This window comes from Musca autumnalis, unplaced genomic scaffold (assembly GCF_047663935.1).
Source record: "Musca autumnalis isolate F117 unplaced genomic scaffold, ASM4766393v1 scaffold_4, whole genome shotgun sequence".
Classification (NCBI taxonomy): Eukaryota; Metazoa; Arthropoda; class Insecta; order Diptera; family Muscidae; genus Musca; species Musca autumnalis.
The window spans coordinates 51,533,227-51,559,909 of record NW_027411977.1 but is presented as its reverse complement, the minus strand read 5'-3'; the positions used below and the strand labels follow the sequence as shown (position 1 = coordinate 51,559,909).

At 36.6% G+C, this 26,683-nt stretch overlaps 1 protein-coding gene across 1 annotated transcript in view; it reads left to right on the top strand.

The window, feature by feature from the left end:
* The first annotated feature begins 1,102 nt into the window (after positions 1-1,102).
* LOC141402951 (uncharacterized) overlaps positions 1,103-26,683 on the top strand; it is a 79,453-nt gene continuing 53,872 nt past the window's right edge. Inside the window, exon 1 of the mRNA XM_073985077.1 lies at positions 1,103-1,175. Within this exon, the coding sequence (XP_073841178.1) occupies positions 1,161-1,175 (15 nt within the window). The 5' untranslated portion in view covers positions 1,103-1,160. The remainder of the gene's footprint in view (positions 1,176-26,683) is intronic.

Genomic DNA, 26,683 nt, shown 5'->3' with positions numbered 1-26,683 from the left:
GGTGTCCGGATTATCGAGAATATATTGTGCTAATTTTGTGCTTAAAAATATAAAATAGAACCGATCAAAATATAAAATAGTACCATAATCGAATATTGTTAACCTTAGATATATGTACGTATTTCTAGGTGTTTTGAGCCTCTGTGTACGTCAGATATTGTATGATTATAGTTGTTTTCACTTTTATTGATGGGACTTAACTATCTCAAACTTTATGGGTCAACATTGATCAAATACTTTATTTTTTCCTTTACGAAGAATACCACAAAAATGTTAATTTTCAGAAGTTTATTAACACTTGGGTTATTGACACAATATCATAAAAAGATTAAGTAATAAAATCAATTCATTGCACATAAAAGTTATTAACATATATTTTCAAAACAAAGATTAAGATTCTTTATAATCCCCCCTAGGAATGATAATAAAAGAAGGTTTGTTTCTTAAGTCTTTTGTTTGTCTTTTACACAGCACAATTCTGTCTCTCTTCAATGCAATATTTGTTATGAACATTTTCTCTTATACCTTAAAGATATTCTACTTTTTATAAGTAACATTGGCAATGGAATGTTCTCTTCCACGCACAACGGCAATTTTGGAGACAACACTGACAACCAACCGTCAATCAATACGGCGTACTGTGTACGTTCACGTATAACCAAAAGAAATTCCATTTGCCGGTTAGCCAGCCAGTATACGCATAAGCTGGAGTAAATGTTTAAGCCACAGTTAAGCTTTGCATGTTAACATCGCACACACACACGCACATGTACATACTATATGTGACCATTACTCTGGGCACATTACTCCGTTGTTTTGTTTGCCGCTGTTCCCGCTGCTACTGTCATGGAGCGTTCACGTTACTACCTTAACCATGTTAAATGAAAGAAATGTTAGTTATAAACCTAGGCTAATGGCGCCATTCGAAACAGTTTGTCTTTGTACGTTGTCAAGTTTAGTTCTTTTGCTGCCATATAAAGAAAAGTAGTCGAAGAAGCAACAGAAAAAAATCAATTGGATACTAACACACAATACGGAAACATATAAATCAAGTGGAAAAACTAAGTGGCTAACGACAAGTGTCTATAATAAATGTAAAAAAAAAATTTAACTGAAAATATTTAACTTTTAAAAAGGCTGAACAAGTGCATTTAAACAAAATGAAAATATTTATTGTAAGTGGAAAAATAAATAAATAATAAAAATATTTTAAAACGATGTTTGGAAAATTTGTAAAAATTTAAAAGCATATGAAAAATTTAAACATTGTGGAATATATTGTATTGGAGTTGGACTCTTGTGGACATATGTTTTAAATGAAAAATAAAAATTAAATTTTAACAGTTGTTAATTGGAATATTGAAATGTGAAAATGAAGAGTTGTGCATAAACTATGTGAAATTATTGGATCTTATGACATTGAATAAACAATGAAGTATAAAATAATAACGATATGTTCCCACCAATGATAATTTTACAAAAATGTCAATTGCTGTGAAGAACTTGGAATTAGTGTATAGAAATAGTTTCAAGCCGAAATATTTTGAATGTAATCAGCCAGGAAATGCGAAATGTTTCAGCGAATGATTCAGAAGCTGTATAAGCTCTAAACCTTGTTAGTGAAAATATCCTCCCATTACCCGCCAAATTGTCTTGCAACCTTATAAAAAATCCATTCGAGTTTTTTCGAAACATTTTCCGATTGGAAGTGATATCTATGTATCTAGCAGGAGAAATTATGTCACATGTTTTCAGTATGACTTTTTACACCGTCATATCCCTGTATCATAGCGTGATGTGATAAAATCTTATAACGTGATTTATCAGAATTTTGGCCAATTTTTTGATGTCACAGGAAGCAGATATATAATTGAACATAAACTTTAGAGCCGCATGACATTTTTCAATATTTGAATGGAATAAACAATATTTTAGTTATTAGTAGGATTAAGTTTATTCATTCGTGCAACAGGAAATATTTTTGAGAAAACTTTTTTTATTTCACACATTTTTTCAAAAAATATGTTTTTAAAATCGATTAGTGCGTGAATTTTTTATATTTCAATGGAATAAACGTTATTTTTGTGATCAATAGGCAAAAGTTCATTCATCCGTGCTACAGGAAATCATTTTTGAGAACAAATGTCGAAATGTCATAACCCTAATATACAAAATGTGGCTCATCGAAATAATCGTTTTAGACCCCAAATATGTTTGGACGAAATACGTTTCAGACAATTTGGAGTCAATTTAGCAATGTCCATCCGTCTCTCTGACTGGCTGGAGTGCACTATAATGATTGGGTCCAAAATTTGGCTTTCGTAATATTTTTTCCAAACTTAGTTTAATTTCAAAGATGGGCCATATCGTCCCATTCCCTCAAATTCAATTTTTTTCGCAAAAATTATGCGCACTATAACTCTCGAAGGGACTAACCGATGTGGTCCATACTTTGCATATGGTAATATTTCTACCAGACATAGATAAAGTTCGAATATGGATTATATCGATTCACTTCTTCGGGTACCTTCAACACAAAATTTCGGAAAATATCCTCTCGAGTTCTTTTGATGATTGTTGTAACAACTTATATTCGCTACTCCCATTACGACGGAGCAAGTTATTTCATACTTCCTGAAAGCTGTAAAAACCTGCTATGACGCCAGGCGGAGCGCACGGTAACTCTCTAATGGATAACGCTTTTCCTGCCAGATAATGCTAACTAGCTGATGCATATACGTTATCAGCGTATCGCCTCCGGTTTTGAACAGCTCGGCTGGTAGGTTTATTGCTGTCTTTACCTCACCTTGGCCGGCAGGTATACATTCAATTGAATCTGTGGTATTTTATCCGTCTTTGTTAGTATTGGATACCAACAGTTTCTTTCTTTCCATGTCCCGAGCACGCTATGGGTATAAGTTACCAAATTGCCCTGCTGGTCTCTACAGGATGTGCGTGTACCAAAGTCAGTCAGTTTGATGTTTCACTCTAACTCTTGAAGGAGTGAACGATTTGTTGTAACTTTACACATCCTAATATATCTACCAGATATAGATCTGGTTCGAATATGGACTATATTTGTCCACTCCTTCAAGTACCTCCCACACAAAATTTCGGATAAGTTCACGTTAAGACCAGCTCTCGAATCACTTTAATTTTTGTTCAAGCAACTTGCATTCGCTGCGTCAATTACAAAAGTTTTTTCAGGGGGATGTCCATATTTCTTGGGAAAATAGTCCATGGCACCATACGTAGTGGCTGGAGTGCACGATAACTCTGATCTGATATGATTAACCGAATGGTCTAAAATTTGGCCTCCGTCATATATAAAAATGTTACTAAAATGATATGCCCTATATCTCTTAAACGGGGCCAACCAAGTTGGTCCAAACTTTGGATCTACTTATATTTTGTCCAAATTTAGTTTAACTTCTATAATGGCTTATATCGGTCCTCTCCTTAGGTCGCCTTCCCCACAAAAGTTCAAAATTTGTGTCTAAGTGCAGTAAAGGGTCTGTTCAAAGACCCTTCGAAAATGTATACCAATGCTGTTCGTTGTAATCTTGTTACCAGCGATATTATGTTTTCAGTGGGCATGTCCATACTGATATCGAAAAGATATGATACTTTTTTACTTGCTAACATGTAGGAAGGTAGTGGTCTGAGTACATCCAACAAGCTCAATGAATGTCTTCCATCGATCACAACGTGATCATTTTGATTTCTTGTTCTTTGGTCTGGAGAGACAGCCAGGTGCCCTAACGAATATCGGGATGCTTAATTCTGGTACTGCTAACCACCAAGTTGTTTGCCGCTTCAAAGTCTATCAGCCTTATACCATTGTCAGATGTTTCACTGGGGACTGAATTTTCCGACTGTTGGGCCAAAGATATTCTCTTTTCCAATTTTGGCATTCAAATCCCCTAGAATATTTTAAATGTTATGGGCAGGGCAACAGTCATACGCTTCTTCTAAGAGCTCGTAAAATATATCATTGGTCTGCTCGTCCTTGTCTACAGTGGGAGCATTAGCGCAAATAAGACTAATGTTCAAAAATGTTTCTTTTCTCGATATCATAAGGGCACCTGGCTGTCTCCAGATCAGAAAACAAGAAATCAAATTGATCACGTTGTGATAGATGGAAGACATTCATCGAGTGTGTTGGATGTACGATCGTTCCGAGGCGCAAACATTGATTCGGACCACTACTTTGTTGCAGCAAAGGTACGCACCCGCTTAAACGTAGCAAACAAAGTACGAACAGACACAACACGAAAGTTAGACATCGGTAAGCTGCAAGATATTTACCCTGCGGCATATCCTGGAGAAGACCCAAGTGATGCAGATCGACACCTACCACCTCTGTATCGATTATAAAGCAGCCTTCGACAGCCCGCTGCGTTCAAAGGTATTCCAAGCCATGTCTGAATTTGGTATCCCCGCAAAGCTCATCCGGCTTTGTAAAATGACTTTAACTGACACAAGGTCCTCAGTAAAAATAGGAAAGAACCTCTCCGAAGAGTTTGGTACCAAAAGAGGTTTCAGACAAGGAGACAGCCTTTCGTGTGATCCCTTCAACATCCTGCTAGAAAAGGTTATACGGGAGGCAAACGTCAAAAGAAGTGGCACAATCTACACCAATAGTCACATGTTACTTGCTTATGCTGATGATATAGACATCATGGGACGATCAGTAGAAGAAGTAACTGATACCTTTATAAAGGTCGAAGGAGAATCTGCTAAAGTGGGTCTGGCGGTAAACGGTGAGAAGACCAAGTTGATGGTGCCGACGCGCAATGCGTCCATTGAGCTCGGACCTACTGTGGAAGTTGGTTCCTATAATATTGAAGTAGTTCGTCTACCTCGGCACCTCCGTAAACACAACAAACAACATCAGTTGTGAAATAAAAAGAAGAATTGTATTGGCCAACAGATGCTACTTTGGTTTAAGTAAGCAGTTTCAAAACAAAGCCGCATCTCGTCAAACAAAAATAACGCTCTACAAAACACTGATACTACCCGTTCTTATGTATGGGTACTTGCGCAAGCAGACATGGCAGTGCTTGGTGTGTTTGAGAGAAAAATTCTTCGAAAGACCAAGCTGCGTTGATGGTAAATATCGACGTCGCATGAACCACGAGCTGTATCTGCTATACAACGACATCAATATTGTTAAACGTATCGAGATGCAGCGATTGCGTTGGCTAAGCAATGTCATAAGAATGAGCGATGATGAACCCGCTAAAAAGGCGTATAAATACGGACCGCTTGGCGGTGCACGCAGAATTGGCAGGCCAAGGAATAGATGGCGCAAACAAGTGGATGATGAGATGAGAAGGCGCCGTATTCCAGAGTGCGAAGCAACAAATAGAGAGGAATAGAGATCTTTTCTTAGTTCGGCCTATGGAACAAATATTCTGTAATGGGCCAGCTAAGTAAATAAGTAAGTAGTTTATTCCCTGGGGTGAAACTGGAGACCAGATGTTTTAACCTCCGACCAACTACAAATCCGCAACCAAACTCATCCTTTGTGTCATGACACCTTTAGGTGTTGTTGTAACGACTTCCCCAATCCATCGTATTTCCTGTATGGCAGTAATATCGGCCTTGTACTTTTCAAGTACATATGTACATCTGTCAATGCGTAAACCTCACCTTCTCTGTAAAGAGTGCGAACATTCCAGGTGCAGATTCGCAGATCATGGTCCTTAAAACATATGCGTTTGTTTTTCTTTTCATTTGTTTTTTTTTTTCATAGTAGGCTGCTTTTTTCTAGGGGTGGGTTACTAAACCGACGACCAAACCGAAGTTTCTATAGTTATTATGGGTAAACGCGCGGCACATATTAGCTCACTACCTTTGACAGGTTTTAAGGCAGTCAGTGTCCACTTGAGATGAGAGAGGGACCAAGATAAATCCTGGGCTTTGCCATGTTAAAGCCCATCAGGACAGTTGCATTTGGTATTATGTTATGGCAATACTTCATACTAAAGAACTAAAATGTTCCTTTCATTTTATTTAATTCGTTTAAATTTCAAAAGTCTTTGAAAAAAACATTTTTAATTCATGAACTAATTAATATATTGTCGAAAAATATTTTGAAAAACAACAAACTCGATTCTTGAATGGAAGAAAACAAAGGGAATCATTTTTATATATTTTTTTTTAATTTATTTCTTTTATTTTATTATAGCTTCTTTCAAAATACTCTTGTGTTCTTTTCCTAGGTAATATGTCAACCGTTAGCCTCAAGCACAAAAAAATCAATCATATATTTTAAGCCTAATATTCTATAAAAAGTATGCCCCAAGAAAGATTTTGATTTAAAAAGTAATAATTTCTTGAAAAGCCAACAAAATAGATATAGGAGGGCACACACAATTTCACACTTTACATAAATGCTTCCGATACTTTTAAACGACAAAATAATCTGGTTCACGTGTTTAACCGGCATTTTGTTATAAATAAATACCCATGTAAATAAGTATGTATGTATGTATATAAGGTGGGTATGTATGACTTTTTGTTTAGAGAAATCATTAGATAAACAAATTTCAAAACATAAACCAACCCAACTGACAGCTAAACGGCTTCTTGACTGCATCAATGTCTGCCTCGAACAAAATACATACTTGAATTATAAACACACACAAAAACAACAACAAAAGAAGAAAGTGTCATTCACTTGATTTTGTCAAACATGTCTTGTAGTTGTTTATTTGACCCAAATATTCACAATTCATTCAGAATAATTAATAAATTACATGCCAGCCATGCCATCATAGAGCATCACAGCAGAATCAGAAGAATCAGCATTATGCCAAGAGGATAGCTTTGTCATTACATATTATCTTAAAAAGTGGCATAACCTGTTCTATGAAATTATAAATGAGATGACTTTATTTATGTATGCCGTTCCCATAATAGAGTGTGTTATTCCATATCATGATATTTATTCATTAGGGACTAAGAAGTTATCTAATGTATTGTGTGAAGGAATCATTTATAGAAAATGTTAATCACCTTAAATCCATGGGTAGGTTGATCGGAAGTATGAAATAATAAAGCGATGCTCTTGTTAGATTTTACACACGACAACATAATGTTGAGAGTGAGTTTTGAAATAGCTTTGGCTCTTAGGATGAACAACAAAACTATTTCCCATCCCTATATCCCCGAAAGAATAAAAATAAATAGTAAATAATAAATAGTTATATCATTCTGTTTCAACAGAATATATGATTAACATAAAACGCATGCTACGTTTTGTGGTTATTTCCATTGCCCAAACGTTATATCGCTGTAAAAAGAAGCATCTAACAACGCTTAAATTGCACATATTCAAACGTAACGTAAGTTTGAATCAAATCGGTTACTCCATTCGAAAGTTATAGTGCTCACCATTTTAATGGAAAAGTTTGATCATTTCGAGAGTTATCATGAGCACCAGTTAGACAAACGAATAGAGATAAATCGACACCAAATGTTCTGGAACGGATTTCCTTCAAACACACTTGGGGTCCAAAACAATTATTTCTGAGGCAAATTTTTGATCGTATCAAAGGCTGAAGGTACAAAACTTGAAAGCATCTTTGATAAGAAAGTTGGACAAACAACTTATTATTATTCTAAAACGAATATCTCGAACTAATCATTTGCGACCATATAGAGTATATATATTTTTGATCAGGATAAAATTCTAAGACGATCTAGTCATGTCCGTCTATCCGTCTGTTGTAATCACTCTAGCCTTCGCAATAATTGAGCTAGAGCGCTATATTTTTCCACCCGAGTGTTTTTTTTTCCATAAGCTGGTCAAGTTCGAAGTTAGGGTGCCACCGTGGTGCAATGGTATGCACACACGCCTTGTACGATAAAATTCGTGGGTCCGATTCCCAGGCCAGGCAACATTAAATTTGGCAACGGTGGCAAAATACCCCTCAGTAATGTTGGCGACATTTCCTGAGTGTTTTAGCCATGTTAAACTTCTCTACAAGTGATGTCTTAGGACACGCCGTTCGGACTCGGCAATAAACGGGACCTACTGTTCATTGAGCTAATATGAATCGGGGTGCACTCATTGATATGAGAGAAATCTCCCTTGTTCCATTTGGGATGTTTGTGAAACAATTATATAGGTCAAGTTCGAAGATGGGCTATATCGGACCACTTTATGGTATAGACCCCACATAACGGTACATCCTGATTTTCGGTATTTTGGGAGTTTTAGCTACATTTCTGACCGAACTACCTGTTATTCCACGTTTGGGGTTCCCAGTGGTCACAAAATATCTCCACTAAAAACCGTCAAAATAGGCCCATGTTTTGGTTTAGCCCCCATATAACGGTACCTCCCGATTTTCGGTATATTGAGGATTTTAGCTAAAATTTTTGACCGAACTACCTGTTATTTGACAGTTGAAGTTCGTAGTAATCACAAAACATCTGCATCAAAAACTGTCAACATACTCGTAGGTCCATGTTTTGGTATAGCCCCCCTATAACGGTACCTCCCGATTTGCGGTATTTTGTGGATTTTAACTACATTCTTGACCAAACTACCTGCTATTGAAAATTTGAGGTTCCCAGAGGTCACAAAACATCTCCACTAAAAACCGTCAACATAGGTTCATGTTTTGGCACAGCCCCCATATAACGGTACCTCCCGATTTTCGGTATTTTGAAGATTTTATCTAAATTTTTTGATCGAACTACCTGTAAGTTGAAGTTCCAGTAATCACAAAACATCTCCTCCAAAAACTGTCAACATAGGTCCATGTTTTGATATAACCCCCATATAGCGGTACCTCCCGATTTTAGGTAGTTTGAGGATTTTATCTAAAATTTTTAACCGAACTACCTATAATTTGACGTTTGAGGTTCCCAATGGTCACAAAACATCTCCACCAAAAACTGTCAATATAAGTCCACGTTTTGGTATATGTCCCATATAACGGTACCTCACGATTTTCGCTATTTTGAGGATTGTAGCTACATTTTGCGACCGAACTACCTGTCATTTGACGTTTCGAGGTTCCCAGTGGTCACAAAACATCTCCACCAATAACTGTCAATATAAGTCCATGTTTTGGTATAGACCCCATATAACGGTACCTCTCGATTTTCGGTATTGAGAAGGTTTTAGCTACAATTTTCGACAGAACTATTTGTAAGTCGACGTTTCAGGTTCCCAGTGGTCACACAACATATTCACCAAAAACTGTCAACATATGTCCATGTTTTTGTATAGCTCTCTATATAAATTGTAAACATAGATCATGTTTTTGTATAGCCCCCATAAAAGGGTGCCTCCCCATTTTCGGTATTTTGACCGAACTATCTGTAATTATAAAAACTGTCAACTTAGTCCATTGGTACCTCACAATTTTTTTTTTGGTTTTACCTACAGTTTTTGACCCAAGTATCTGCAATACGACATTTGAGGTTCCCAGTAGTCAGAAAATTTCTCCACCAAAAACATAGGTCCACAATTTGATATATACCCATATAAGGTTCTCGACCGATTGAATAAAATTTTTACCTTATTTAGGTATCAGTGGTCTCAAAATATCTCCGCCTAAAATTGTGGACAAGAAAGAAAATAATTATTCCGCTTTAGTTCAGAATATTTTATGGTGGAGGGTATAAAAACTTGACACTTTTTTACCTGTTTTGTAACCACGCCTCTTTGCCTGGAATGAGTCTTAAAATTTCAAAAAAATATGCACAGCTTTTTGGCTTGAATGAGTCTTAAAAAATCCATAAAAAATCACTGATCTTTGCCTTGGATGAGTCTTAAAAACTTCGATAAAAAAATCAAGATTATTTTCCTTGGATGATTTAGAAGGATTACGTGGATTTAGAAGGGTTTAGAAAAAATGAATAAAAAGTCTTCGGCACTTTGCCTCGGATGGGTTTAGAAAAAAATCAATAAAAATACATGCGTCTTTGCCTTCGAAGAGTTTTTAAAAATCAAAAAAAACATCCACTCTTCTTTGCCTTGGAAGAGTCCTTCAGAATCAATAAAAAAAATTCACAACTCTTTGCCTTGGATGAGTCTTTAAAAGTCAACAAAAAAATCCACGCCTCTTTGCAGTGGATGGATTAAGAAAATATCAATAAAATAAATGCCTTGGATGAGTCTTAAAAAATCCACGCCTCTTTGCTGTGAATGGGTTTACAAAATATCAATAAAAAATCCACTCCTCTTTACCTTGGAAGAGTCTTTAAAAGTCAATAAAAAAAGTCCACACCTCTTTGCAGTAAATGGGTTTAGAAAAAATCAATAAAAAACCCCCTCCTCTTTGCTTGGAAGAGTCTTTAAAAATCAATAAAAATTCTAAACCTCTTTGCCTTGGATGGGTCTTAAAAATGCAACAAAATACCTACGCTGTTTTGCCTTGGATGGGTCTTAACTAAATTCAATAAAATATCCAAACGCCTCTCGACCTTGGATAGGTCTCAAAAATTAAAAAAAATATCTCCACGTCTCTTTGCCTTGGATGGGTCTTAAAACAATTCAATAAAATATCCACGACTCTTTGCCTTGGATGAGTATTAAAACTTTCCACAAAAATCCACGCCTCTTTGCCTTGGAAGAGTTTTTAGAAATCAAAAAAAAAAAAAAAATCCACCACTCTTTGCCTAGGAAGAGTTTTTAAAAATCAATAAAAAATCACGACTCTTTGCCTTGGATGAGTCTTTAAAAATCAATAAAAAATACCCGCCTCTTTCCCGTGAATAAGTTTAGAAAATATCAATAAAAAATCCACTCCTCTTTGCCTTGGAAGAGTTTTTAAAAGTCAATAAAAAAATCCAGGCTCTTTGCCTTGGATGGGTTTAGAAAAAAATCAAAAAGTGCCTTGGATGGGTCTTCAAAATGCAACAAAATGTCCACGCTGTTTTCACTTGGATGGGTCTTAACTAAATTCAATAAATTATCCACACATATTTGCTTGGATGAGTATTAAAACATTCCACAAAAATTCACGCCTCTTGGCCTTGGATAAGTCTTGAATAAAAAATCTACTCTTCTTTGCCTTGTATGGGTCTTAAAAAAGTCAATAAAATATATCTCCACGTCTCTTTGCCTTGGATGAATATTAAAACATTCCACAAAAATCCACGACTCTTTGCTTTGGAAGAGTTTCTAAAAATCAATGAAAAATCACGCCTCTTGGCCTTAGATGAGTCTTTAAAAATCATTTAAAAAAACCCGCGCCTCTTTGTCGTGAATGGGTTTAGAAAATATCAATAAAAATCCACTGCTCTTTGCCTTGGAAGAGTTTTTAAAAGTCAATAAAAAAATCCAGGCTCTTTGCCTTGGATGGGTTTAGAAAAAAATCAAAAAATCCCACCTCTTTGCTTGGAAGAGTCTTTAAAAATCAATAAAAATCCACACCTCTTTGCTTTGGATGGGTCTTAAAAATGCAACAAAATGTTTTCACTTGGATGGGTCTTAACTAAATTCAATAAAATATCTCCACGTCTCTTTGCCTTGGGTGAGTATTAAAACATTCCACAAAAATTCACGCCTCTTGCCCTTGGATAGGTCTTAAATAAAAAATCTACTCTTCTTTGCCTTGGACAGGTCTTAAAAAATCAATAAAAAATCTACGCTTCTTTGCCTTGTATGGGTCTTAAAAAAATTCAATAAAATATCCACAACTCTTTGCCTTGGATGAGTATTAAAACATTCCATGAAAATCCACGCCTCTTTGCATGTATGGGTCTTAAAAATCAGTAGAAAATCAAAGCCTTTTTTTGCCTTGGATAGGTCTTAAAAACTTCAGTTGACAATCCACTTCTCTCAGCCTTGGATGGGTCTTAACTAAATTCAATAAAATATCCAAGCCTCTTTGGCTTACATGAGTGTAAAAAAATTCTACAAAACATAAAATTTTTTCTTTGGATGGTTCTTAAAAAAATTTAATAAAATATCCACGACCCTTTGCCTTGGATGAGTATTAAAACATTCCATAAAAGTCCACGCCTCTTTGCCTTGGATGGGTCTTACAAAAATCAATATAAATGTACGGGTGTTGATAGGGGTCACGGAGGGGAACGATCGGATTTTGTTGATGGTGGGATAATATTTAGGAGTCGGAATGGGCAAAAAAAACGTATGTGGACACAAATTCAGCGCTTTATATTGTTCGAATATCTCCGCTTCTAGTAGAGGTATTCGAAAAACAAAGCCTATTAATCGAAATTTTGTCCATTGGACATTTTATTTCCATTGCGGATAGCTCTGCTTTTTGGGTATATTCCAAATGTGGCGCTTGATAATGAAACTAGACCATCTGAGCTTTAAATTAATACCAAATGTGTTAGCATTGATGGTAAAAAAATCACCGTTTTTACAAAAGGCGCTAACATATCCCAATTTTAATATTTTAAAGTTTTTATTTTAATGACAAACACCTCTCTCTTATTTTGCGCATTGAAAACATGTAGAATGCTAATCAGGAATACCGCAAAAACTTTCAATCAGTACCAAGTAGATTGTCAACAGCAGTCAAATATAAAATTAATTATTAATAAATTAATATTTATATTGGTTCAGTCTGCCCTAAGTAATTTTTTATTAAAGACAGGGTGGCGGATAACTTTAGTTTCTTCCAAAAAGAAATATTTATCAGTAGACATCGGATTTTTGCACATTTTTGAATATTATAATGCTAATAATTCGATTCTTAAACAATAGAAGCTGGAGTTTTGTACGTATTATTGATTATTTCCAATATGGCATCGAATTTCTGTCATTGTAACGATATAATTCTATATAGTAACGTATTTACAATTGGTTGAAATTTCAAAAATATGCGAAAATCCGATATATATTTATCACTGAAAATATTATGCACAGGAGTACTACTGGTGTAGCGTTGAACATATTCGGCCCTGTCCCAACTATAGCTTTTGCTCACTTGTTTAGATATAACTATAATTACTCTTACTTGTAAAAGTAATTTTAAATAAATAAGAAAGATCAACAAAGGCAAAATAACATTGCAAAAGCAGCAGCTACACTTCTTAAGAAATCCAATATTTCTGTGAAGCATATTAGGTGTTAAGACACAATAAGTTCAATAACCCCAATTATATTTTGTTTGGAAGACAAAAAAACCAAACAAGATCACAAAGCAATAATGAATTGTCTCATTGACTGTGTCATGCTATCCTATGACAAATCAATATTCTTTAAAATAATTGAAAAAAAAAAAAAAATAAATCAATAGAAGCCAAAAGCAAGTTGTTATTTTGCTTTTCTAATAAATAAATGTCAAAGAATAGTAGAAGAAAAAGTACAGCATCTCATTAAAATGATTAGAACAAAAAGTGGTAAAAGTGAATTTACATGAAAGTGGAAAAAATACAAAATATTGATAGCTGTATCTTTTTTTGTATTTATAAATAAAGGTCTCTTTCACCAATTAAATGTTTTCATTTATGAACAAATACAAATGTGGAGGAAATCACAAAAATAATTTTTTCATAATAGCATAAATGTCAAGTCATTGTTTATGATATACATACGGTCACCAATGTTTTGTTTACCTTTGACCAAATTGAAAGTATGTGTCATTGTCGTGAGTTTGTTTCTTAAGTCTTTTGTTTTTGTTTTAATACTATATGAATATTCTTAATCATAGTTTTTTGTTTAATATATAAAGATTGGTCTCGAACAGGAAATTTTAACAATTTTAATAAATTACCATTTTTACTAAACGGTTATTTAAAACAAAAAAATGTGGTAATATTTAATTTCTCTACTCCCACTGGTTTTGGTATTACTAAGGGGTTATAATTTGTCTGTTATTTTCATTGGGTTTATCTGAATGACTAAAAAGTTCAAAATTAATAAATTAAAATGTTAGAGTTCTCTGAACTTTATGAATATAAAGTGACTACGACAAACAGCGTAGAAAATTTTATAATGTATATGAATAGTGAAAGGCTTATACGAGAAAGAGAAACGTTCGGCAAATTGGTTTTTAAACTACTTTCGTGATTAAAAAAAATATAAACAGTGTTTAAAGTAAGGTGTATATTTTTGTCATTGTAATTTTCAAGATGGAAATTGTCGAGTGTTTTCAAATTTTCGCTATTTATTGGTAATTATACCTTCAACCTTTAGTCTAGGACGCACTGTGGTTCCGCCCGTGGACAAAAATCGAAAACTGTATGTCGACAAATTTGATTGCGATTGAAATAAATATTCTCTAAACACATTAAATTTTTATTATCCAGTATTACTTTTGCCAATATACAGCGGTAATATGCCAAGTTAAGTCGAAGAAATTGAGATTTGTATGTGGTACCTTAAAAACGAAAAAAAGATCCGCGAAGCGTTCCACAGTGGAAAAAAATACCGATCTAGCGCGCCAAAAGTCAAAAAAATCACATACGCCAATTTAAAAATGATTGTTGCAGTATTAATCTGAGGTGTCCACAGAATGCAACGGCATTTAAAATAATTTGTTTTGCATCAGTCTAAGCGGAATAACGGTCCGTTTTTGGTTGACATTTTTTTAACTAGTTTTCATAATATAGTTTAGTAGTAAATTTGTGGTCGTCGCATGCACACTTCCTACAAAGTAATTTTAAAGCTTTATTGAATTTAACATTTCGTGAAGCAGGTGATTTAAAAAATGTTGAATATAAGCTGTTATTGATTGCAACTCGGATTTTACACTTAAAACATGTGACATCCGATTTTTTTCCAAATTGAGCACTTTGTTAAAGCTATTACTAAGGTGTCTCGCGGGATGGCGCGTAGATTTTTTATTTTATTTTTAGTACACATAGTTCTTAACTAATTTGTAAAATTTTAGCTGCAACAAACTGCAACATTTTATTTTATTACTATTTTTATTAATATCATTTTTTATGTAAAAATGCTGAAATTAGATCGGTACCTTTCTATTGGGGCCATATCAATGCGTGTACCTGTGCCGAAAATTCTCTGTCGGAATATTTTATACCACTAACGAAGACTAAATGTCAACTTTCAGCTATATCGGTTGGATAATATGGCTAAAACCTCCAAAATTACCGAAATCGGTGGTACCGGTCTATGGGAGCTATATGAAAACATGGTTCTATACCGAAAATGTTTATAGGAGTGTATGCATAACCCCCACAGAGACTAAATACCAAATCCTAGCCGTTTCGGTTGGATAATGTGGTAGAAATCTTTAAAATACCGAAAATCGATAGGTACCATTCTACGGTAAAAATACAAATTTACCAAATTTATTAATAAATGAAGTAAAATTGTCAATTTATAGCTGTTCATATCGAATTTATCGACAAACATACAATAAAACATAGACTTTTACTTTTGGCGCGCTAAATCGGTACTTTTTTCCACTGTGCGTTCGTAGCTTATGAGTGAAATTATAAAAAAATTAAGAGGTAAATGTACAATTTCCAAAATGAAACTTATAGTTGGTGGCAGTGACAACGAAAAAACAAATTCAAAATTCGTTTTCTAAGTTCCTTAAAAATAAATTCTTTGTAAATGACATTTTTGTGCTATTTTTAATATCATTGCTATAAAGTTATGTTGAGATTTACTAATGTTGTCCCAGTAAGGGCAAGTCCATATTTTTTTTAAATACAGGGGAAAGTCTCTAGTTTACGATAAAAAGAAATTCAGCTGCCACCCTGTAAGTTATTCCCCTTATACAACGCCTGTAAAAACGCCAAAATTCCGAAAATAGGGAGGTACGTTTATATGGGAGCTATACCGAAACGTGGACCTATATTGAAATGGTGTTCCCTCAGAACTTAAAATGCAAAATTTGGCTAAAATCGTCAAAATACCGAATATCGGGAGGTACGTTTATATGGGAGCTATACCCAAATTTGGACCTATATTGAACATTTTTTGCACGGACGTATGATCTTCCCTCCGAAGCCAAAAAAAAAAAACAACAAAATTACAGCCAATTCGGTTAGAAAATCTGGCTAAAATCGTCAAAATACCGAATATAGGGAGGTACGTTTATATAGGAGCTATACCTAAACTTGGACTTATATTGAACATTTCTTGCAAGATGGTATGTTGTTCCCTCAGAACACAAAATGCAAAATTACAGCCAAATCGACTGGAAAATTTGGCTAAAATCGTCAAAATATAAAAAATGGAGGGGTACCTTTATATGGGGGCTACACCAAAATGTGGATCTACATCCATTAAATTTGTTTTTCTCCCTTTTGGGCTCGTTATAAAACTATTATTAGAACTATTTTTGGCACTCCTTTCCATACAAGTGGGACGGTATACGTTTGGCATTTGACGAGTCTACTGTGAGAAGAATACAAGTTCAATTGTGGTATAACAGATTTAAGGAAGACCACCATATGGTGATTACGATGGCTCTCACGGTGATACTAGTACTGCAATGAAAGCATGCCATTGTGTTCCTGTTTTAGAAGAATCTTTGTCTACTCATGTATATAGCTCACCGAATACATGAGGTACCCTGTTGCAGTTCTGAGGGCGACATTCTATTCTATATTATTCCATCATGTTGCGTTTATATTCGCGCACAATACATGCGTGGCACTGCTTACCACAGACCAGATATATGTGGTCATTCTATTCTTTATCTGCTCGCCAAATGCTGGCGGCTAGGGACTTCTGTAAAGTTGTGCCAAAGGAACACTTCGCAGTTCCAATTGCCCACATTTTTTCTTTGAACAAACTGCGTATACTTAATAGCACACGTTATATTTCATGATGTTACTCATACGTTTTGGAACTAGTACAAGGAACTAGGAACAAGATAACCCAAATCTCGACTACTGACCTTGTTCCTACATCTCAGCTTTTTACAGATACATGTGGCATAGGCGGACGACATGAATGTGGAATAGGTTATGGTCATTCTTACCACCGACCATGACATTCAACTTTGTTCTCCTTTCTGTCATCCATGTGTTGAAGAGAATGCCATAGATTTAGTTGCGAATATTTGCATATTTCTCCCTTGAAATAGGAGTTCAGCCTTTTTCGGATGGTTAATGAAGGTACTTGACCCCAAGATCGTACAATCATAAACATACTTTACGATTTCAATGCTGGATGGAGGTGGTGGCATACAGGAGAGGTAGAGGTTAAACAGTTCCGCAGATAACACCCCGCCTTGGGGAACTCTCTGTTTCACTCTACGGGGCTTGGACTTTTTGTTCCTGAATTCCACGTTAAACTGACGTTCACACATATAATTGATTATCCAACGTTTCAATCTTGGCCGAAGGGTTATATGTTCTCAAACAGCGTGGAGTGCTCGACCGTATCAAAGATTTTTCATTAGACAAGCGCCACCATCATTGTTCTATCAGACGGCTTGCTCTGGTTGAGGCCTCATTGTCCTTGTAGTGCTGTGCTGCTTACGGAACCCATGCTGATGATCGGCAACTGGCTGGGAAGAACTAAAGGCCTCGACACATAAGAAGCATGGTATTCTAGCTTAAGTCATATCTGGTAAATGACTAGAGACCAAGTTCGACCTAATAAAAAGATTTCAGAATCCGATTTGAATTAGGTCGAACTTGGTCTTTAGTCATTTAACAGATATGACTTAAGCAAGAATACCATGCTTCTTATGTGTCGAGGCCTTAAAGCCTTAAGGATCTTTACTACGGGCGACAAAATCGAAATCTGTCTGTACGATTCACCTTTGCCGGCATCGTTGACTGGCTTCAGTAGCGGGACCTTGTGTTCATTTTCCGCATTGGATGATTTAGCGTTCCTGCTGACGTTTGCAACATCATCCATTGTAAATTTTGGTGGTTCATCCGCGACAGGAAGAGATCTAATGCGACGTAGTACTCTTCGCTCCCTCCTGTCACTCCCGGGCTGCTCGATGAACTTTCGATTAAAAATAACTTTCCCACCTCTTCGGATCAGTCAGTTTGACGTCGCCAAACGTGACTGCCGTCTTATCTTTCTTCTTTCCAGGGTTCGAGAGTGACTTAACCGTTGCCCACAATTTATTTATTTCGGCTCCAATGTTGCACCTCAACAGATTATTTAACCACTCATCACAATCATTTGCTAATCCAGTCGCCTCTGCTGGGACGTGTGGTCTCACTTCGGATGTTCGAACAGCAGGCATATGGCGAGCGGCCGCAGCAGTGTTTGAAAGAATAAGATTCGAAGACAGGAAGCCACTTCTTCAGCCGATATTTCTGATGATATGCAAGTAAACAACAAAACTAGTCACATAAATAGGTGGTTGTGTGGGTTCGAATCATCGGCTATCCTTTTTCACTTGCAAAAAATAGTCGGTCATTAAGCTCAACTCCACCGAGAAAGTTAATAAAAATTAATATTATAAAATTTCAAACATGTTTTTATACGCTACACCACAATGTGGAAGGGCTATTAAAAATGTGTTTTTCCGAAAATTCATGTAACACCGCGAAATATTCGTCGTAGACCCCACATGTGGTATACCAAAATTCATATCTCGACGAGATAAAGCGATTTTGAGCTGTATGTCCGAATGTCCGTCCATTAAAAATTGTAGTCAAACTTACTTCTTACTTAGCTGGCCCATTACAGAACATTTGTTCCATAGACCGAACTAAGGAAAGATCTCCAATCCTCTCTGGTTTTCGCTTCGCTTTTTGGAATACCGCGCCTTTACATTTCTTCATCCACTTGTATGCTCCATCGAAGCTTAGGCCTGCCGATTCTGCGTGCACCGCCATATGGCATGTATTCATACGCCTTTTTAGCGGGTTCATCATCGCTCATTGTTATGATATGGCCTAGCCAACGCAATCGTTGCATCTCGATACGTTTAACTATATTCATGTCTTTGTATAGCTGATATAGCTCGTGGTTCATACGACTTCGATATTCACCGTCAACGCAAATCGGCCCTTAGATCTTTCGAAGAAATTTCCTCTCAAACACACCAAGCACTGCCTTATCTGCTTGCGCAAGTACCCATGCTTCGGAGCCATACATTAGCACGGGTAGTATCAGCGTTTTGTATAGTGTTATTTTTGTTTGACGAGATGTGGCTTTGTTTTTAAATTGCTTACTTAAACCATAGTAGCATCTGTTGGTCAATACAATTCTTCTTCTTATTTCACAACTGATGTTGTTTGTTGTGTTTATGACAGTGCCGAGGTAGACGAAGTCTTTAACTACCTCAAAATTATAGGTACCAACTTCCACAGTTGGTCCGAGCTCTATGGACGCTTTGCGCGTCGACACCAACAATTTGGTCTTTTCGCCGTTTACCGCCAGACCCACTTTCGCTGATTCTGCTTCAACCTTCCTAAAGGTATCAGTTACTTCCTTTACTGATCGTCCCATGATGTCTATGTCATCAGCATAGGCAAGTAACATGTGGCTATTGGTGTAAATTGTGCCATTTCTTTTGACATTTGCATCTCGTATTACCTTTTCCAGCAAAATGTTGAATAGGTCACACGAAAGACTGTCTCCTTGTCTAAAACCTCTTTTGGTACTGAACTGTTCGGAGAGGTTCTTTCCAGTTTTAACTGTGGACCTAGTATCAGTTAAAGTCATCTTACATAGCCGGATGAGCTTTGCGGGGATACCAAATTCAGACATTGCATGGAATACCTTTGATCGGAGGGGACTGTCGAATGCTGCTTTATAATCGACAAAAAGGTGATATGTGTCGATATGCATCACTTGGGTCTTCTCCAGGATTTGCCGCAGGGTAAATATATGGTCAATGGTGGACTTGCAAGGTCTAAAGCCACTTTGTTATGGTCCAATTATTTCGTTGACCATTGGCTTTAGTCGTTCGCACAATATCCCTGACATTATAGGCAATAGGGAGAAGACTTATGTCCCTATAGTTGGAGCATACAGTCTTATCTCCTTTCTTGTGGACGGGACACAGGATGCTCAGGTTCCAATCGTCGGGTACGCGTTCTTCCTGCCAGATGGTGCTAACTAGCTGATGCACCTTATCAGCGCGTCGCCTCCGGTTTTAAACAGCTCGGCTGGTAAGCCATCGGCTCCTGCTGCTTTATTATTCTTCAGCCGGTTGATTGCTGTTTTTACCTCATCTTGGCCGGGCGGTATACATTCTATACCATCTTCTGGGATTGGATCTGTGGTATCATCGTCTTCGCTACTATTGGATACCAGCAGATTGGAAAAATTTTCCTTCCATATCCTGAGCACGCTATCTGTATCTGTTACCAGATTACCTTGCTGGTCTCTACAGGAGGATTTGCCTGTACCAAAGCCATCAGTTTGATGTTTCACTCTTTGGTAGAATTTTCGGACTTCATTCTGGTTCCTGTACATCTCGATTTTTTCACACTCCCGCTTTTTCATTTCTCTTTCGTTTCTCTTCTCTCCTTTTCTCCCGATATCTCTCTCGTGCGCTACGCGTTGCTACTATTTGTAAAGTAGCTCTATATGCCGCATTTTTCTCTTCGGTAGCAACACGACACTCCTGGTCATACCATGAATTCTTTTGTGGAGGTCTCTGGAATCCAAGTATGAATTTTGCGGCTGTTTGGATGGAGTGGGCAATATGTTGCCATTGTGTTGTTATGTTATCGGGACAAGAAGTGCTCGCATTAAGCAATTGGGCTAGTTGGGTGGAATATGCTGTGGCTATCTGTTGTGTTTGCAGTCTATCGATGTCCAACTTCCGCGTTGTGTCTGTTCGTGCTTTATTTGCAACGTAACTTTGCTGCAACAAGATAGTGGTCCGCATCAATGTTTGCGCATCGGAACGATCGTACATCCAACACGCTCGATGAATGTCTTCCATCTATCACAACATGATCAATTTGATTACTTGTTTTATGATCTGGAGACAGCCGGGTGCCCTTATGAATATCGAGATGATTAAATCTGGTACTGCTAACTACCATGTTTTTTTTGCAGCTGCAATACGATCAACCTCATACGATTGTCAGATGTTTCACTGTGGAGACTGAATGTCCCGATTGTTGGGCCAAAGATTTTCTCCTTTCCAATTTTGGCATTAAAATCGTCTAGAATGATTTTAATGTCATGGGCAGGGCAACGGTCATAAGTTTCTTCTAAACGCTCGTAAAATATATCTTTGGTCTGTTCGTCCTTTTCTTCAGTGGGAGCATGGGCGCAAAAAACTGATGTTGAAGAATTTAGCTTTTATTCGAATTGCAGCAAATCTTTCATTCACTGGGGTGAAGTTGGATACCAGATGTTATAGTCTCCGACTAACTACGAATCCGCAACCAAACTCATGCTTTACGTCATGGTAGCTTTAATACAGTGCGTCACCTTTAGGTGTTGTTGTGACGCCTTTCCCAATCCATCGTATTTCGTGTATGGCAGTAATATCGGCCTTGTACTTTTCAAGTACGTCTGCCAATGCGAAGACTGCACCTTCTCTATAAAGAGTGCGAACATTCCAGGTGCAGATTCGCAGATCATTGTCCTTAAAACGTTTGCGGGGTTCGTCAACTTTATAGGGTTTCTTTTTCTTTTCTTTCGTTTTTTCATAGTAGGCTGTTTTTTCTAGCGGAGGGTTACTAACGCGACGCCCAAACCCAAGTTGTTAATGTTCTTATGGGTGAACGCGCGGTACATGTTAGCTCACTACCTTTAACGCATGTTAAAGGCAGTTCCCCAGGTGACACCACGGAGCGGTCAGTGTCCACTGGAGATGAAAGAGGGACCAAGATAAATCCTGGGCTTTGTCATGTTAAAACCGGTCAGGACCGTTCCTTGGTATCTTCCATCCCCATGGTATCTTCCATCCCCTAGTCAAACTACAGGCCGCAATTATGGACCAATCCTCACGGAATTTGTTATGGAGAATAGAAATAGAATAGAACAGAATAGAAACGATTAGTTTTTCCACAAAACTAAAGTTTTAACCGATTTTGTAGCTGCTCTGTAGATCGCAATAACAGTCTGATCAGCGCGAAATTCTAACTAAGGTTCGAATTCATGACGAAGAAGAAGCTTGGAATTGTACATGATTTAGCAGGTTAAATGAACCGAAACTTTTGTGTGAAAATTGGTAAAAAAAATTTAGTATAATGGCCATATCTTCATTACTGGAACATATGTTCCATCCACATAAGTTATATTTAGAAGAGGAACTTTTGACCTTACCATTGATGCCAACTATGCTGATGTAGTATATACATGGATCCGACAGTTTAATTTTGGGTAGTGTAACCATAATCACGCTAGAGATCGCAGTCATATTTCAATACTGACACATTTTTGGCACGAAGTACGAGGTTTGGTCAAGGAAAATTCCAATAATTTTGAAAAAATGATCGGATGGTATTGTGCGGGTGAAATTGACTATTGAATATTGTGGCAAAAATACACAAATTTAATTTTTGTTCCACATTTTAAATTCTGGGGCCATATTCCGACAAATAACGAACACGAAACTTGAAAACCAATTCTTGACTTCTCCTTTGATGCAAATTATATCAATAATAAATTATACAAAAATATCAATTAATTTTATCAATCATATAACTTGTTGCAATCATATTAAATAAATTCCGTGCAAAAGCAGTGCCCAGAGGAAGTGGTTTGGAGTATCACATGGTCGGCCCCATCCGACCATAGTCCTCTCTTACTGGTTTTATTTTAAAACTTTTAAGTATGAATCAGCACAACTTCATAGTAACATTTCTCTTCTTCTTCTTTATTTGCATATCCGTTATCCGGATGTTAAGCGATCATACAATATTACATTTTATTACATTGTTCTTGCAAATATCTAGTTTATGTGGAAAGCGATAATTGTCGGTTTTTAGCCGCTGTTAGAAGACTGAGTTCATCGCGGTATCCGGTCCAGTCTTGAATATTTTTTAGCCAGGACAATTCTCGTCGACCTCTACCACGTCTTCCTTCAACTTGGGATTTGAGAATGATCTGCAGGATCTTATATTTGTTGTTCCTCATCAAATGTCCCAAATAGGAAACTTTCCGGGTTTTGATGGTTTTAATTAGCTGCCGTTGTACATTCATTCTTCGTAGAACTTCGGCATTTGACACTCGATCGGTCCATGGAATTTTGAGCACACGTCGGTATGCCCACATTTCAAATGCTTCCAATTTCTTCTCGTCTGCTGATTTTACAGTCCATGTTTCAGCCCCGTACAATAGAACAGACCATACATAGCACTTGATAAAGCGGGTTTTAAGCTCAATGTTGATGTCGTGGCTGCTTAGTACTTTTTTGTATTTGAGAAACGCTTCTCTCGCCATTTCTATACGACATCGTATTTCATTAGAAGATTGCCACTGCTCATTTATTTGTGCTCCCAAGTATTTATGGTAACATGGGGCGGCTTCGCCACTGGGGCGCCTTCGCCAGCACCGATTTTCTTGATAATTATAACTGCTACAGAAATGCCGTTAAAGGAAAAATTGTGAGTTTAACGAAGATCTTTCATCTCCCAAAAATTGTCATTTCTATCAAATATATGATTGCTGATGCACGTGGTTTCATGTTTCTGGGGTATTGCGAAAAATATTTATGGTAGGTATATTTTGTAATATCTTGTATACCTTTTGTGATATCAAAATTATATTTTATACCGTTAATAGACAACTACTGAAGAATATAAATCCAAATAATTTGCATGATAAAAGTAATTATAAACGTCAATATATTCATATTATGAACTATGTAGGGGGTGGGGCGGCTTCGCCATGATAGGGGTGTTGTGGGTTAATGTGAGAAATATGTCAGGTTTAACTTAAATTGTTTATGCTATTGATATACCATGCTATAATGTGAAGTTGAAATCAAATATTGTGCTAAACCTATCTAATTTGGCAAAATTTTCATTTTTATGCCTAAATTCAAGGTACCTACTTCAATTAACGGCTAGAATATCTTTCTTTTTGTAAATTTTAGAATCATTTTTGATTATTAAATAGAAAACATGTTCCTTTTATGCATAATGTTGATATTTAGGGAGGAAGTATGGTAAATGCCAGTTTTAGAGTCCGTTGATATATGTCCTATGTCGATGGCGAAGCTACCCCATGGGTGGGGAGGCTTCGCCACTTTTTAGACATTTTGTAAATGTTAAAAAATAATATTTTAAAAACAAAATTATAATCATTTATATATCAAAACTTATAGTCAAGACATGCTAATATTCTTACCAAAAATAATATTTGGAAAAACTTTAATGATGTCGATATGAGAACATTTTGAAAAAAACGTGGCGAAGGCGCCCCATGTTACCATATATGATTTTACTCTCTCTATTTCTGATTCACGGATTTTTAGTGTGGAGTTGTAGAAATTGGTACTTTTACTAACGATCATATATTTTGTCTTATTAAGATTAATGTATAATCCGTATGAATTACTTATCTCGTTGAGGGAACTTAAGAGACTTTGGAGTCCAACTAAAGAACTCGTTATTATCATGGTGTCATCAGCGTATCGAATATTGTTAATGAATTGTCCATGTATTTGTATCCCAATCCTTTTTCCTTCTACGCATTCTCGAAATATTTGTTCAGCATATACATTAAACAATAATGGTGAAAGTATACACCCCTGTCGAACACCTTTTGATATTACTACTTCATCTGTAGTTTCACCGGATACTTCTACTGATGCTGTCTGGTTCCAGTATAGATTTTTTATGCATCTTATGTCATTGTTTTCAATGCCTATGGATGTCAGAATTTCCATTAGCTTGTCGTGTTTAACAGTATCAAAAGCCTTTTCATAGTCTACAAAACACATAAATACGTCTTTTTGGACATCGCGACACTTTTGGATTAGCACTTGAACACCAACTAGTGCTTCTCGAGTTCCCATTCCCTCTTTAAATCCAAAGTGCGTTTCTCCCATTGCTGCCTCGCATCTGGGGTATATTCTTTTGTGAATTATACGTAGGAATACTTTTAAGGCGTGGCTCATTAGGCTAATTAATCTATAATCGTTGCATTTTCTGGCGTTTGCTTTCTTTGGTATGGGGACAAATGTAGATTTCAACCAATCTCGCGGATATTGTCCTGTGTCGTATATATTATTGAACAGTTTCACAAACAATTGTATATTGTTTTCATCGATTAATTTGAGCATTTCGGCGGGAATTTCATCTGGACCAACGGCTTTTTTGTCCTTTAACGATTTTACTGCATATATGACTTCTTCTTTGGTAATAGGATTTACACTTACGAGAGAATTTTCGTTTATGTCAGAGTTTTCATTACGATCACAATCTGATCTTTCATGATCTGTAAATAGTTTTAATATGTATTCTTTCCATATTTGCTTTCTTTGCGAGATTTCAAAAACGGCTTGGTTATTATCATAAAAGAGTATAGATGGAGGTTTCCGTTTGTATATTCCGGCTGTTTCTTTCAGCTTTTTGTGCATATTAAAGTCGTCGTGGAGTGTTTGTAGGGCTTCAATCTCTTCACATTTTCGTTTGAGTTGTTCATTTTTTGCGATACGCGTTGCGATTCTTATTTCTTTGTTGATTTCCCAATATCTTTCGAAGTTTATGTTTTTACATCTTTTTCTTTCTGATCGAAGTTCTCTTATCTCATCAGTCATCCATTCTGCGTATGTTGGTGTTGGATCTTTTTTTAGAGCACTTCTCATAGTAGTTTTAATACTATCCTTAACATCATTCCATACAGTTTCTATTCCATCTTGATGAATTCTTCTAAGGTCTGCGTTTATTGTATCCGTAAGTGCTTGTTTAATTGTCGGGTTGCTCAACTTATTGAAATCGGGTTTCGATACTTGCTTTTTGCGCTTAATTGTTGCAAGTTTTGTCCGAACATTTGCCATAAGAAGGTTATGATCTGATGGTATATCCGCTCCAGGATATGTAGAGCATTTTGTTATACAGGAACTAAAACGTCTGTTGATCAGAATGTAATCTATTTGGTTACGAACCACATTGGTTCTATGGTCCTGTGGGGATTTCCAAGTATATAATCTTCTTGGGTGGAGTTGAAATAGCGTATTTGATATTATAAAATTGTGTTCTTGACAGAACTGTACGAGTCTATCTCCCCTTTCGTTTCTTTCCCCCAAGCCATGTTTTCCCGTGACGCCAGCTACATGCTCATTGCCAACTTTAGCATTGAAGTCACCCTGTATGATGGTCAATTGTTCTTTCAGACATTGGGACATATCCAGATTCACAGTTAGCTATATTGTTCTTCATTATAATGCCCACACCTTTTCTATGTACACCGTTTAGGTTTCCAGAGTGGTACACTCTTGTATTTTCGTATCTAAAATCTCCACAACCTGTCCACCAAGTTTCGCTGACTCCAAGTATGTCCATGTTTAATCTATTCATTTCACATACCGCATTGTTGAGTTTCCCAGCTTCATATAAGCTTCTAACATTCCATGTTCCAATATTTAGTTTATGTTTTGTTTTACCTCCGGGGATTCTTAGCACCCTCATTTCGCCGGAGACTGAGGGCCATTCATTCTGTGTTATGTTGTTCATTGTATGATTTTCAAGGGAAGTTACTTCAGTGGTTTCCCGTTTCCTTCTGAAGGATTTAAAGTTTTCCATCTTGTTTGCAGCCGCTCCTCATGGAGTTCAGACGCTGTTTGCTGCCGCTTCACCTGAAGACAGACGCAGCCACCTGTTGGTCCACGAGACGTATTTGATTTCCGTCTTACCACCCATATCTGGGAAG